A 14696-nucleotide genomic window follows, 5' to 3' on the forward strand; every position below is an offset into this window, starting at 1 on the left:
GGATGACCCCATCTCACCTCTTGTTTGTTCTAGCTATTGAGCCCCTAGCAGTAGTGTTCAGACTACGGAGGAAGGGTCATGGGACTGACTGTTGGTGGCTGGGAGCGCATTATCTCCTCATGTGCCGACGACCTCTTACTCTACTTTTGGGATGCCACTGAGGGCTTCTCTAGAGCATTTAGTCTCCTATGAGAATTGAACAACTCTCGGGCCTAAATGTCAAAAATACCTAAACTCATTTGTTTCTGTTGTCTCCGGGAAGGCCCCCCGATCCTCCTGCAGAGCTAAACTGGACCCAGTTACCTAGGGATATAGATATTCCACTCTCTCAAGGACCTACGGGATGGTAACCTTGGGAAAACAGTCAGATCCCTCCAGTCCTCAGTCCCTTTTTGGTGCTCATTACAACTGCTGATCATGACATGTGTATCCCTATCCAAAATGGTCATGTCACCAAGCCTGCTATACATTTTTATCAACCTTCCGGTGATGGTGCCTTTGTGTTGGTTCCACAAACTTAACACCCTGTTGCATGAGTTAATATGGGACAAGAACTGACATACGGTGTCTTTAGAGAGCCTATAGCACCCTGCATCAGAGGGAGGTCTTGGTGCACCATACTTCGAGTTATAGTTCTTAGCCTCTCAGATTCAGTGGATTACAAAATGGCTTAATGAGCTGATGCAGGAGGACTTTGGATTGGTGGGGTCCTCGGTTCACATGGTAGCATTGCTGGCTAAATTGCTTAACCCGGCAGTCGAGATCCCATGCCTGACTTTATTGCTGACTACGGCATTGCAGTGCTGAAAGCGTTGCATGTTCAAGACAGTAGGAAACCCCCTGTACACTCCCATAGGTGCCTTTAGTGGGGCTTCCACGAATGAACAAGTAACGGCTTGAACCGACACAGGGTTGGTGACGGTCGGCAACAGAAACTCTTATCCCTTTTGAGGAACTGGTAACCAGTTTTGGTCTACTGGCTGTTGAATTCCTCATATAGGCCTTGGTTCATACTTTTAGCGGACTCTGGGGGCGGGAAGAACCCAAGATGCACGTGGTACTGAAGCTCCTGATTTCCTTGGGTACAGAAAGACACTAATGCCTAGATGCATCAAACTGAATTGCATTCGCAAACGGTGCGAATCGCATTTTTTGGCCGTTTGCGAATGCAATTCACTAATTTGGAATGCATCATGCATTTCGCAATTTTAGGAATCGCAACCGTGTTGCGATTTGTAAAATTGCAATTGCATTTAAGAAATCGCAATTTGAGATTTCCTAAATGCTATGCATGATTATTTTAAAATTGCGAATTCGCAATTTGGAATGGGTAAAATAGCATGAAGTTGAACTTCATGCTAAATTAGGGAAAACTTTCAAATATGCACAAATTGCATTTTTGAAAGTTTAAATTTACACACACACATGCCCCAAGGGCATGTGTGTGTGTAAATGGATCTTAAAGTTAAGTTTCAGGGGTGCAGGGAGGGGTTCTTTGGACCCCCCAGCACCCTTGAAATGACATTCACATTTTGCGACTCGCAAAATGGAATTTGCAAAATGTAATTGCCTTCCAATTCATTCCTATGGTCTTTTTGGCCCATAGGAATCAATGGGAAGGGTTTCCTTAATTGCGATTCGCAAATTGTGGATCGCAATTTAGGAAAAATACCGAATCGCAATTTAGAAATCGCAAATGGAACAATGATGCATCTACCCATTAGTGATGAGTTTTTTGGGATCGTTGTTGGAAATGTCTCGTAAACCTGTTGAAATTAGGCCACAGATGGGAGGCGATAATTGACCGGGAACTCTCTGACTCGGACTAGAATAAGCTCCTAGACTACCCCAAGAAGGTCTTGAGGAACACAAGATTAAAGTGTATGCAGTTTAATTACCTAGATATGACATACATGACCCCTCATAGATTTCAGGTGGGTTATGGTGGTGACCCGCGATGTTGCCCAAGATGCAATTACTCAGACGCAGACTTCATACTTATGTCTTTGGTATGCTCTGTGCTGCGTCCCTTATGGGATGCGGTCATGACTGCCCTAGAGACAACATTGGAATGCACCCTTGACACCCCCATTGAGGTTTGTCTACTGAGGCTCTTTCCAAGACCACCCAAAAGGAAAGAGAGAACTAGATTTATTGCCTTGGCTTTGGTATTAGCTAAAACTAAGCAACGGCCTGGAAGTCCAGTACTGGACCTACGGTAGGGACTTGGGTGAGAGATGTAACTCAGTGGGCTAGAGCAGAGAGAAGGGTTTTGTTAAGGGAGGAGTCTTGGGGGCGATGGCGGCGTCCCATAGTGGAGTTATGGATGGAAGTCCTCTACATTTGGAAACACACAGATAGGTAATTGACTGAAAGCATGGACAATCCGAATGATGTACAGGAAAATTAGGGGACACTAGCCCAACATAGTGACCGACAGCTGGGTGAACTATGACGGGATGCCTTCAGAGTGGGGGGAACCGCTTTTAGGCAGTCCTAAATAGCCTAGAAATTAAATCGGACACCAGGATCTGATTCCTCTCTAGACCCTACATACCCCATCAGAATTTAGGGGCCATAATCAGACACATGAACTGTGACCTGGCCCCATTCCTCCCTCCCTCCCCCCCCCCCCACGGGTGTCCCATCATAAGCCTCCCTTGGTTCTTACTTCAAGGTTTAAATTGTTGAGAATTCTTCTATGGGCTTCCCCTCAGATATTCATACTTAGTGAGGCTAGATCCTTACAATGTCACTGGCACACAGCAGATCGAGGATGCAGCACATTTTTTATACCCTAGATATCCTCTTCAACAAGATGGATTTCGCTGATTCGTGGGGGTAAATGGTTTGTTTATAATGTTTGCAAGCTTTAATTTAGGTGGAACTGATGATTAATAATCAAGGTATGCAGTCCTCTATGTGCTAGTTCTAAGCATGATGCTCAGGTGTTGCATGTGATACTGCAGGAGTATTCATCAAACCGTTGCAACTGATGAATGGAAGTAAAAATATGTTAAAAAATATATATATGTCATATCCAAAAGGGCAAATCCACTTCTCTTTTGTGTTTGTTCTTACTCTCTCTCTTCCTCCACCTCCATTCCTCCTTTTCTGTACATGATACAGTTAGCCATGTATAGTCATCTATGGCTCTACAGTCAATTGAGTTTTTGAATCAGGTCATAGTTATGTTTTAAAACAACAGCATAAAAAGTCATATTTAGCCCAGTGGTTAAAGTCTTAGACTCTCAATGTGGAGATTAAGTGATTTAGTCTTGGTATTCCCATGATCATGTGTATCTTATAAGGTCTGATCTATTACAAAGAGATGCAATAAATTAAAAGATGATTTTAATTTGTATTGGTGAGCAAACTTTATGTATGAAAGAGCGGTCAACTTCTCTCTCTCCTTACCTCCTCCTTCCTCCCTTCTATTCTGGAAGTGCACACTCACCAATAGCCCCAAAATGGATTGAGCGTTTGCCCTAATGCCATAGTTATGTATACTTTAAGAGGTCACATTTGGCCTAGTGGTCAAGGTCAAATACCTTTAGTGCAAAGGTTAGGTGTCTGAATCTTGGTGTTTCGATCATCATATATCTCCTATAAGAAGGCGTTCAATGGGTAAAGTTGAAGTTCGTTTCACTTTTTTTGATGGGAAGATGTTATTTGCCCCAAAGAGTAAAAGCACTTCTTTCTCTCTTCTCTCTTCTTCCTCTTCCCTCTTGGAAATGATACTATTAGAAGTATACTATCACCTGTGTTTCTACATTGAGTTTTTGGATCAAATGCGATATACATGTTTTTGAAACAAAATGTAAAAGAGTCACAGGTGGCCTAGTGCTTATGTTCTTAGACTCTCTACCCTCGTCTGGGCATACCTTTGGCCACTAAGGGTGAACACAGCAAACACAAGATGATGGACGGATTGCTGAAACGTTTCAACCGCTTACCCCCAGTCACAGATATGGGTTTAATTCATAATTCTTTTGCTCACTATGCCACCCCCATTTGAACCTAGCCATATGCAAATTAGTCTTGACCCTGTTCATCATGGGAACAGACCAGCACGGACTGCCAGGCCAGGTTCTCCCTGGACTGGAAACAAGCATCCTGGGACCGGTGTCGGGGTATTACTCCTCATCAGAAAGGCTAGCTTGAATCCAGTGGCACAGCGAGCATGGGACTCACGTCTGGGCATACCCTTGGCCACTTAGGGCGAACATAGCAAACACAAGATGATGGACAGAGTGCCAAAACCTTTGAACAACTCACTCTGTCCACCAGCAGAGAAGTGTCGCCCCCGTATAAAAAAATGGCAGGACAGGAAAAATAAAAGGATATTTGTTTTATTTCTCCTTTGCTGCTGAGCCTTGGGGCAGGATTTGGGGGCGTGTCAGCACTGAGTGGAGTGGTAGTGCACTCTCTTCACTACGCAGGAAGGTTTGTCCAGCTGTCTCAGGCCAGCCAAACCGTCATGCACAGAGAAGCCCTCCCCAACCCCAGCTGCATTGTTGGGGTTGGAGAAAGCAGACACAGACTCGAAGTCTGTCCTGGAGCGCAAATCAAGGACACTGAGACCTATCCTGAAGCTGCTGTCTTGTGAGAGCAGCTTCAGGATTTGTAGCATGGCAATCTGGGAGTCTGTGCTAATGAGGAGGTGCAGAGAAGCGCAATGCGGCCGCCTGAAGGTACGTTTTTTATTTTTTTTATTTTGCCCCCTCCCTTTGCGACCCCTATGTCCCCTCTCACCCCACCCCGCCACTTGTCACAAACACCAGCTGTTACTAATTAAATGACTTATTTTTGCTAATAATATTCCAGTATAATAGTTACTATCTAAATAGTAAAAATTAAATATAACAAAGAGTATATTGGTGGCATTTACCGTACTGCTGTATAGTGATAATGTACCCTTCTGCGAAGCTGTCAAGAGTGCGCCCAAGTGTGGTAGTTTTGCAATTGCCTGAACCCTATCTCGTCGTTTTTTGCCACCACCTAATAACAAAAAGATAAAAAGGGAGATTTTGGACATGAGTTGAAGCCTATAACATGAATTACTTAATACAGAGTGTCAATGTTGGCAGAAATATGTTAGTGTAAAGGCCATGAGTTTATAATGTTAAAATATTGTGCATCAGTATACAGCACTTGTCCTGTGGATACATGCTTTGCAAAGTTCACTTTTGAAAAGAACAGGATCTCAAACCGGAAGGGCATGCAGTCTCTCTAACAACAAACTTACATTTCTGGGCATGTGTCTGAGTGAATTCCAGGAATTGTCTTCTTTTCAATAATCACAATGAAAACTGCCTTGCCCTCTGTGCTGGTGAGGGCCAGTGGCAGCTGCATTAAAAAATCACTCATGTGACAAAGTTAATTGTCATAAAATAAATTCCATCAAATTTACTTTGGTCAAGAATCCATAAAACAAAATAACCTATATTTTAAAATGTAATGCAGCATATAAAGTAATCACATAAACACTAAAATACGAGTTCATACTAAAACACAGATAATGGTATTGTACAGTGAACATTAAGGGCGGAGGCATGCGGAGTTCCCTCCTGTGCAATTAGGATGTGACCGCCACCCTGGCGGTCATATCCTCTATTTTTAACATTGCGGCGGGTGCGGCTTCACGCTGCACCCGCGGAAATGTTAAAAATGCACGCATTGCATTTGCATGCAGTAAGAGGCAGGCACCGCGCGGTGCCTGCCGCTTTCTGCATGCAAATGCAGGGGGGTACCATAGGTACACCCCATGTGCACCCCCCACCCCCCCTTCACCTAGGGGGCCCGCAACGGGCCCCCGCAGTGAAGTTCCGTATGCTTTTCCACGGCGGAAAACCCGCTGCGGAAAAGCATGATTTACAGGCCATCCTAATATGGTGGACGGTGTCTGGAAGACACCGTCACCATATTAGAGCTTTTCCGCCGCGGTTGTAAGCCGACCGCGGCGGAAAAGCTGAGGACGGAAACCAGGACCCACCCGCCATCCTAATGTTGCGGTGGGTCTTTGGTCAGTCCGCTGCGGTTTTTCCGCATCCTCTGGGCCGGCGGTGGCTTCCGCCGGCCCCGAGGATGCGGAAAAAACCGCAATCATAATGACCTAAGTTTGCAAAACAAAAAGAAAATTCAGAACAAAAAATTGAATACACAAACCATCTATCGGCCAATGGGGCCAATTTTATCAAAGATGTTTTGTATCAAGTGGCTAAATGGGTAAGGGGAGCACAAACTTTTAGAATCGATAAGTTGATTTGAATCAAAGGGAATTTATTAAGGGGCTTTGTGGGCTAATGACTGATAATTGCTTGACACCGGCTGATGATGCACTCAAAAAACGAATTACACAATTTAAATAGCATATCCATTCTAATTATACAGTTCAAAGTGCACATGTATTCCACTGAGCATGGCATGTTTAATATACACAGAGCCTTGACATTTAGAATTACAAATCGTTACCTCTAGTGGTCATTCCACACATTATGAGCTTGTGGGGCAGCGACAGGAGAGCTTTGTCCCCTGGTTGTTTCTGGGGTTGTGGTACAGTCCAGAGGACTGATAGTGTAGATCGGGCTACTTGGTTGGCAGGGCCAAGGGAGATATTTGAGTAGGAGAGTGTTGGGCTACCAGCCACCATTTTGAAACAAGGCAGTCCGGTTGCTAGTAGCATTAGGAATATACCGAATTTTGTTGTGCCAGATTGTGGTGGATGAATTGGGTAACTTTGAGGGATGGAGGATCCCAGGATCATTGAAGCCCTATTCCTGCTGACAGAGGCAGGTAGGGACGGCCTGCTTGCGGGTAGCAGAGAGGTGGGGAATGGTGGCAGGGGAAGGTCGAGGGTGGTGTGGAGAGCATCGGGCATGGCGGTAGTCATGTTTGCGTTCTCACAGTTGTGCCAAATATTACGCAGAGCAAGTGAGGCTATGGTGGCGTGGGCCCTGGGTATCTCAGAGAAAGCAGGAATTGGAAAAGCTGCACAGTCGAAGGGATTAAACGAGCAGAAGGCATGGGTGGCCTATGTGACTGCACAACAAGATAGCCGGAGGGGGCGGGATAAAGCCTGGGCTGTGCCTTGTGGATTTGTGAGACCTGAGGCTGCAGGGAAGGGCTCAGCGCCCGAGACACCGGGTGGGGTGCAATGGCTGGGCAAGGCTATAGACACTTGGGGAGATGAGGCAACAGGGGTTAATGAGATCGGGGGCTATGCCTGTACAGGTCTGAGGACACATGTTGACAGGGCATAGGGAGAGGGTGTGGGTGCACTATATGCAGGCACACTCCTGCCTAGAGGTTGGGGCATGGGAGGGTACAGGGATGACACAGAGGGGCACATCTGTAGGTAGCTGGGGAGGGCCTGCTGCAGCAGTGGTGAGGGCTATGTTGGAGTGCAGCAACAAGAAGGAGACAGACAGTTGGGCAGGAGGGTATAAAGGGGACCTTGACAGGTTCAACGGTTTGTTCAGACCGAGGGACACCCAGTAACTCGTTGAAGGCCTATACTAGAACAATAAGTAGTGCTGCTCCTATAACCAGAGGAGTGCACACAAAGGGTACTGCAGGCACTTTGGGACTGGAGAATCAGTTTGCAAGGCTTGGAGACCCACACAAGGATGGCTGGGGGTCAGGTGGGTTGAGTAGGAGGGTGATGACAGGATAACGATGGGGACTAGGGGAAGCATGCCGGGGGAAAGTGTCAGGCAGGGGAGATGGGTATGGGTGTCAAGCCTGATAGGGGAAGAAAGAAGGGAAAGGGCTACCACCAGCACATTGGACCTTATGTATAGCAATTCGGTTTTAGGTTGCATCAGTGTTTCAGATACAGGAGAGTCAGGTGTGGCTCCAATACCCTGGGAGAAAGGAGGGGCCAGCAAGGTTAGTAGGACCTCCTCAAGGACAGACAGAAAAGATCAATTTTGGTGAGGCCTACACGGAGACAAATGATCAGCAGATGATGTAATTTCTGGCCCAAGAGGGTTATAAGCTGTGAGGGAAGAGGTACTGGAGGACACGATGCTGGATTGCATTGAAGACGAGTTTTTAGAGGGAGAATTGGTAAAACGAAAAGGAAGAAAGAGGGAGTACTGAGCAGACACGGGTACAACTGGGAGAAGAATTTGAGGCAGGCGTTAGACTAAACAAGTTTTGGTTAGTATCTTACAGGACATGGGGCTACGGAGGATGGCGATGGAGGCGGACACGGGAGTGCCGGATAAGGATCAGCTGTCAGGACAGGAAGCTTTGGTGCAAGTGCCTACTTTGAAGCTAGGTAAGCAGGTGACAAAGAGGGTATGGCCTGAGATGATGTTGAAAGGTGGTGAAGCGGGAGTGCAGTTAGGACGGAGATTCAGCTCCGCGAGGCCTTAGGGTATGTGCGCGCTATATAAATATAATTTTTCATTTCATTTCATTTCATTTCATTTCAGCTGTGGAGGGGGGACATATGTGGGGACAGACAAGCAAGGTAATAAGGACAAGATGGGTGATTTTGGCCAGGCTAAGGAAAGGGAGGGGAGTGGAGGCCATCCTCCAGTAGCAGGGAACAGGAAGGATGACAAAAGGAAGGACAAGACTGAAGGAAAAGAAAAGGAAGAGCAAGACTTGACAGACCCAAACAAGAAGGAGGTAAGGATCTTAAAGTTAAGAGATTGCCTCATATGGGGATATCAAAACTTTTGGGGGCACATTTGATGGCATTAATAAAATAGAAAATCTGTAAAGGAGAATACATGGATATGTGTATGCTATTGTGTAGGTGGGTTAGAGCAAAACAGGAGGAGTTTGAGCTGACAAAAACGCCAAAGGTGCCAGTGACCATTGAGAATTGGACATTGTGAGAATTTTGAAGATTGCTGCTTTGTCTTGTTTATATACATGGGTGTGATAAGGAAGGCAAATATAACATTTGGGGGTTATGCATGGGCACAGTACGATGAGGTTCCTAGTTTACGCCAGGAGGAAGACGGGGAAGAAAAATGGAATGAGTAAGACAATGATCTCTGGCTACCCACATTGGGTCAGGCACAGCCGGCAGCTGCAACTTTCACAGCCAGTAAGTTTCCAATGGTATATCCTCTCTTGCCTTTGCCTTGGTACACGAGGTGGTCCCTGGAGCACTCATGGCAAAAACTTTAAGCCAGCTTTCTGTTCGTTGCTGGTACATCCAAAGGACTTTAAATTTCTTGCAATGGAATGTCAATAAATTGCTGCTAATGGGCAGATCCATTTCATGTGCGGTAGTTGAAAAATTCAGTTCAGTCTTGCAATGGCTGTTCACGTCTGAGACAGGCTATATGCTGGTGACGCATTACCTAGATGGCTTCTTTCTTGTAGGACAATCTGGCTCCGTGCACCGTCAATAAAAGCTGGACAGTTTTAGGGAGCTCATAGATGACGTTTTGAGTCCCCATTGCTGAAAACAAGAAAGTAGGGCCCCAAATAGTGCTGATTTTCCTGGGAATAGAAATTGTAGGATCTCGCTTAACAGTTTGGATAACTTTGGCGTTCTTGGATATAATAGAAATTGAAGCAATGAGCAGGTACAGGGGTGGCTTGCCCAGATGTGTTCATGGTTGAATCAGCTTTATTGTAGGGATAGGTGATAAACTCCACTTCACCGGGCGAGTTTGCAGATTTTTGCCCCCTCTGTGTTACGCCTGTAACACGGAGTTCTGGTAAAACTCTTTCAACTGCTGCGTGGGGAATTCTTTCTTGTGCATGGTTGAGCAAGAATTTGATTCCCAAACACAATTTTCGGGCGCAAGATTATCTCAATGCCGGCAGCCACAATGAGTAAGCTGCCACTTGAGAAAAAAAATGTACTTGAGCGTCAGAAAGCAGTGGCGCCCTCTGGATTTCCGCATGGTTCCATTTGTGCTGTAAACAGCAGAACAAGCTCCCAGTGCCAAATATCAGCATAAGCAACACGACATGGCGAAATCTGAAGCTTGCCGAACTCCACAGAATCTTTCCGAGTTTTTATGTAACTCAATGGAATTCCTTAAAGTAAAACTCCATGAGTTCTGCCCACCCAAACTTTATCGCTGTTGGGGTGGGCAAAGCAGTTTGAAGGAGAGGGAGAAGTTAGTTGGTTCTTGCAGAAGGCAACAAGTTAAAGATTTATAGTTTTAGGAAATAGGTTAGTTCATGGTGTAGTGTATATTTACAGGGCCAGAAAATTATCTTTGGGCTATTGTGGAAGGGACAGTAATGGAGGTGTGAAGGTAGGCCAGTTTGATAGAAGCTAAATGATGTCTAGTAGGGTCATAGTTGTGTAGGGCACTTTGCCTTGGGTTGATTATAGAATGTGATGTACATCTGTTTCTTTAAAGCAGCATTTTCCCCACCTACAAAGGGTCAGCAGTCTGCGCTGTGGCCTCTACCCCAAATAAACTTACAAGTTCAAAATTACTTTAAAGTCCTCACCTTTTTCCTCGGGAAGGTCAATTCCTCGCGACAACTACATTGACTTATTTATACTTTGGAATCCTGATTCTTTTAACAAACTGCAAGTAACTGTGTTTTGTGGTACATGGCAAACTTTAGTATTTAGCACAATAAAATCAGTATGAAGAGCCTTCACATTTACAAAATGTTTCTGATTTAGGGAAGCACATCTATGGCACCAAAAATTACATATGTGTATACACCAAGACAGCTGATTGGTGAAGAAAAATGTATTTCAGAAATGCAAGAACAGTGCAAACAAATCTCCAGAAATCATCTGTGACACCAGTATAGACCAAGACCTTCCCAGGTAATGAAAGTCAAACATTTACCTCTAGCATCGAAGAGACCATCTGTGCTCCAGAAACATATGTTTTTAACTGATATCTCACTTTCAAACAACAAAGACTGTAGAGCAGCCATCAGAAATGATAGCATGTTATCACCAGCATACTTATACATATAAGCCAGCTGCAGTAGTATTGTCAGGCTCTGGGGGACTAAGAGGACCTAGAGGTTGTATTAGAGACAGTACAAAACAGCCTATGCTGGTGGCCACCATGAAATGTGTGTAGGTATACTTTTTGCAAATCCATTCTCTGGTGTAACATTATGACAAATGTGTCACAAAGGGGTCAGGGAGATCCAATAGTGATGTTAAAAGTCAAGGGACCTTAACCTCGTGCAGAGGCCCAGAAACATATCAATGCCCCAAGGTTTCAAACAAACTGCTAAGTTTTGATGCTTACCAACTTCAACTGGAATGTGCAGATGCTTGCAGAAAACACTGGAACAATGCTTTACCTTAACAATATCCCAGAGGGACATTCCAACCACTAGTGGCCGAATGGCCATGAGGGCTGGGAAATCCTAGGCTTGTGCTTTATAATCAGTGGAGAGGCGGGTCGATGAATCGAAAGCTTGGGGAGTCGGAATGCTAACTTCCTCAAGAATAGGTCGGCAGACAGACACTGACACATAAGGTTTGGGACATCAGGAAAATGCCATTCAATTCAGGGAAACAACTAATCTACCGCACTAGTGAGCAAAATGAGATTCAGGTGAGTGGAGACAAAAGAGTAAGGCTGACTGTGCTGAGGAAGGTGAAGTACCAGGCTGTCCTCAATAGGACTCAAACAGCCTACCTTAAGGACCATAAAAATAGATACTGCACCATATTTACTGGAGAGGAGCTACCCAACAACAAAATCCAGCATACCCCAGTAGTAGTGGATCACTATGGGAGTGCACAGTATGGAGCCCTGGCTAATCCAGAGCTGTATCAGCATTGATGTTGGGGGAAACTTTCAGAGAATTAAGAGAGAGTCTGTGCCCCAGATATGTTATCCCATGGTTGGGGTCACTGCAAACCTTGAAATTGACACTTTCACTGGGGATATCGGCCAAGAACACACCTGGATGTTTATGAATGAGGGGCTGAAAAGGGCCAACTGCAAACTCCCAACTACCTCTCCACAGCAGGCCACACTGAAGGTTTCTTCATTGAATTAAAGTGTGCCGAACCATTGCAGTCTCCACTGGGGTGTGGCCATGCTTGGATTAAAGAAAGGTGGAGATTATCAGGGACATATAATTGTGCTGTTGGAACCTAACATTTGCTGAAAATTGGACCTTTCAAGCTGAAAGATACAACTCACAGTGAATTGAAAGGGTAGGGTGCATCCCTAACCAAGGAACATCTCAAGGCCTGACTCTTAGAACTAGCAGAAGAAATGGAGATAAGCGCTAATTTGAAATGAATTAAAAAAGGGACAGTTTTGTGGGTGTAATTGCTTCAGTCATGTTCGATGTGGTATAAATCCCTTGATAGTTGCAAGGACCTCAAAGGAGAGTAGGTTTGGACCAGATGAAACCTGGATATAGGTATGAGATGTATGTATCCAAAATGTGCGTTATTAGTAGGCAACCAAGATGTGGATTTATTTCTAAATTACACTGTTCTGGATGAAAGCCTACTAGAGAACCTACTGTCACACATTTTCAGGGACCTTATGCTTGCAATCATTCACAATGGATCCCTGTTGTTTATGTGACTAATTTGTTCTTACACCATCATCTGACATTAGGTCAAAATGGTAAATCAATGGGGGCATGGCTTAGAGCGTGGAGAAGATGGCGGCGTGAGCTCGCAGCTCCACCTCGGGGGATTGCACCAATCGTCTTTTTGCCACCGACGGAATAAGCGAGCATGGTTTCCAACAGAGGGAACCCCTCGAGGCACTAGCAACTTAGAGGCGACCTTTTAATAGAATTACCACCTTCTTATCTCTGAATCAACCTGCTGTGAAACGAGGGAGAGTGACATACAGGCATACCTACAGGAAGAGTCAAGTAAGAAATTGCCATACTGCCATCATTGAGACAAATATAAAGAGCTGTGACATATTTTGTGCAGTGTTTGCCTGAGACCGCATCTTGTGCCTGACTTCAAAATGGCGTAATCCCAATTGTGGCATCTGAATGACCTGATACACAATGATTGCAGTCAGAAAATGTGGAAAATGAGTGCGGACCTGAGCTTTTAATCTGCCAGTAGTTGTGAATAACTTGAAACAGCTAATGAAAAACAGAAGCACCCGCCAGGGCTACCTGAGACCATGAGGTGTGCCTGACCCCAAGATGGTGGGAGCTAACGTCTGACACACGAAGGAGGAAAACCAAATGACCTACTTTACAACGAATAAGACTTATGAAGGGGCTGCTTTAAACTGTCAATTGAGGTACGAAAAGAAGTATAGATGCCCCTGCGCCTGGATGACACTACACTGAAGGCTGGAGAGGATAAAATGTACGCACAACAAAGCAACGCATAGGCAAATGCAATAAGACCCTATAATCTCTGACACCCTACCAGAACACTCCAATAGGGAAGGGGCAAACTGTTCAAAAAGCCAATGAGCCAAGATTCCCAAGAAGAGCTAACAAGAACCTTACCTATCAATCGATCAATCAAGAGTATTTGCAAAGCGCGCTACTCACCCGCTAGGGTCTCAAGGGGCTGGGGGGGGCTGGGGGGGGGATCTGCTACTGCTCGAAAAGCCAGGTCTTGAGTTGCTTCCTGAAGGAGAGATGGTCCTGGGTGTCATAGGTGGGTGGGGAGGGTGTTCCAGGTCTTGGCCGCCAGGTAGATGAAGGATCTTCCTCCGGTGGTGATTCTGCAGATCCATGGGACGGTGGCGAGGGCGAGGCAGGCGGAGCAGAGCTGTCGGGTTGGCGTGTAGAACGTGAGGCGGTTGTTGAGGTATTCGGGGCCCAAGTCGAGGAGAGCCTTGTGTGCGTGGGTGAGGAGTCTGAACGTGATCCTTTTGCTGACGGGGAGGCAGTGCAAGTCCCTCAGGTGGGCGGAGATGTGGCTGTGTCGGGGGATGTCCAAGACGAGACGTGCTGAGGCGTTCTGGATGCGCTGGAGTTTTTTCTGTAGTTTGGCGGTGGTCCCAGCGTAGAGGGCGTTCCCGTAGTCCAGACGGCTGGTGACGAGGGCCTGCGTGACCGTTTTCCTGGTTCCAGTGGGGATCCAGCGGAAGATCTTACGGAGCATGCAGAGTGTGTTGAAGCAGGAGGAGCTTACGGCGTTAACTTGCCTGGCCATCGTGAGGGAGGAGTCAAGGATGAAGCCCAGGTTGCGTGCGTGGTCCGTGGGCTTGGGTGGAGGGCCCAGAGCAGGGGGCCACCAGGAGTCGTCCCAGGCGGGGATGGATGGGCCGAGGATGAGGACTTCTGTCTTGTCTGAGTTCAGTTTCAGGCGGCTGAGCTTCATTCAGTCTGCGATGTCTTTCATTCCGTCCTGGAAGCTGGCTCTGGCGGAGGTGGGGTCGTTGGAGAGGGAGAGGATCAGTTGGGTATCGTCGGCGTAGGAGATGATGTTGAGGTTGTGCTTGCGTGCGATGGCTGCAAGGGGGCTCACGTAGACGTTGAAGGGTGGGGCTGAGCGAGGAGTCTTGAGGTACGCCGCAGATGATCTTGGTGGCTTCTGCGAGGAAGGGCAGGAGATGGACTCTTTGGGTCCTGTCGAAGAGGAAGGAGGTGATCCATTCCAGGGCCTTTCCTTGGATCCCGGCGTGGCGGAGGCGGGTTGTCAGGGTGCGGTGGCAGACCGTGTCGAACGCAGCTGAAAGGTCGAGCAGGATGAGGGCGGCGGTTTCTCTGTTGTCCAGCAGGCTCCGGATGTCGTCGGTGGCCTGCGATTGGTCGAGGGAGCCGTTCGTCTCCAGGAA

The 14696-nt window shown here is 46.4% G+C and overlaps 1 protein-coding gene across 1 annotated transcript in view; it reads right to left on the bottom strand.

Annotated features, from left to right (window-relative positions):
* WDR64 (WD repeat domain 64) overlaps window positions 1–14696 on the bottom strand; it is a 2246160-nt gene that overhangs the window by 1993344 nt on the left and 238120 nt on the right. Inside the window, exon 5 of the mRNA XM_086925751.1 lies at window positions 4892–5001. Coding sequence (XP_086781877.1) covers window positions 4892–5001 — 110 coding nt within the window. The remainder of the gene's footprint in view (window positions 1–4891; window positions 5002–14696) is intronic.

Source organism: Lissotriton vulgaris, chromosome 6, assembly GCF_964263255.1.
Source record: "Lissotriton vulgaris chromosome 6, aLisVul1.2, whole genome shotgun sequence".
NCBI classification, from domain to species: Eukaryota; Metazoa; Chordata; class Amphibia; order Caudata; family Salamandridae; genus Lissotriton; species Lissotriton vulgaris.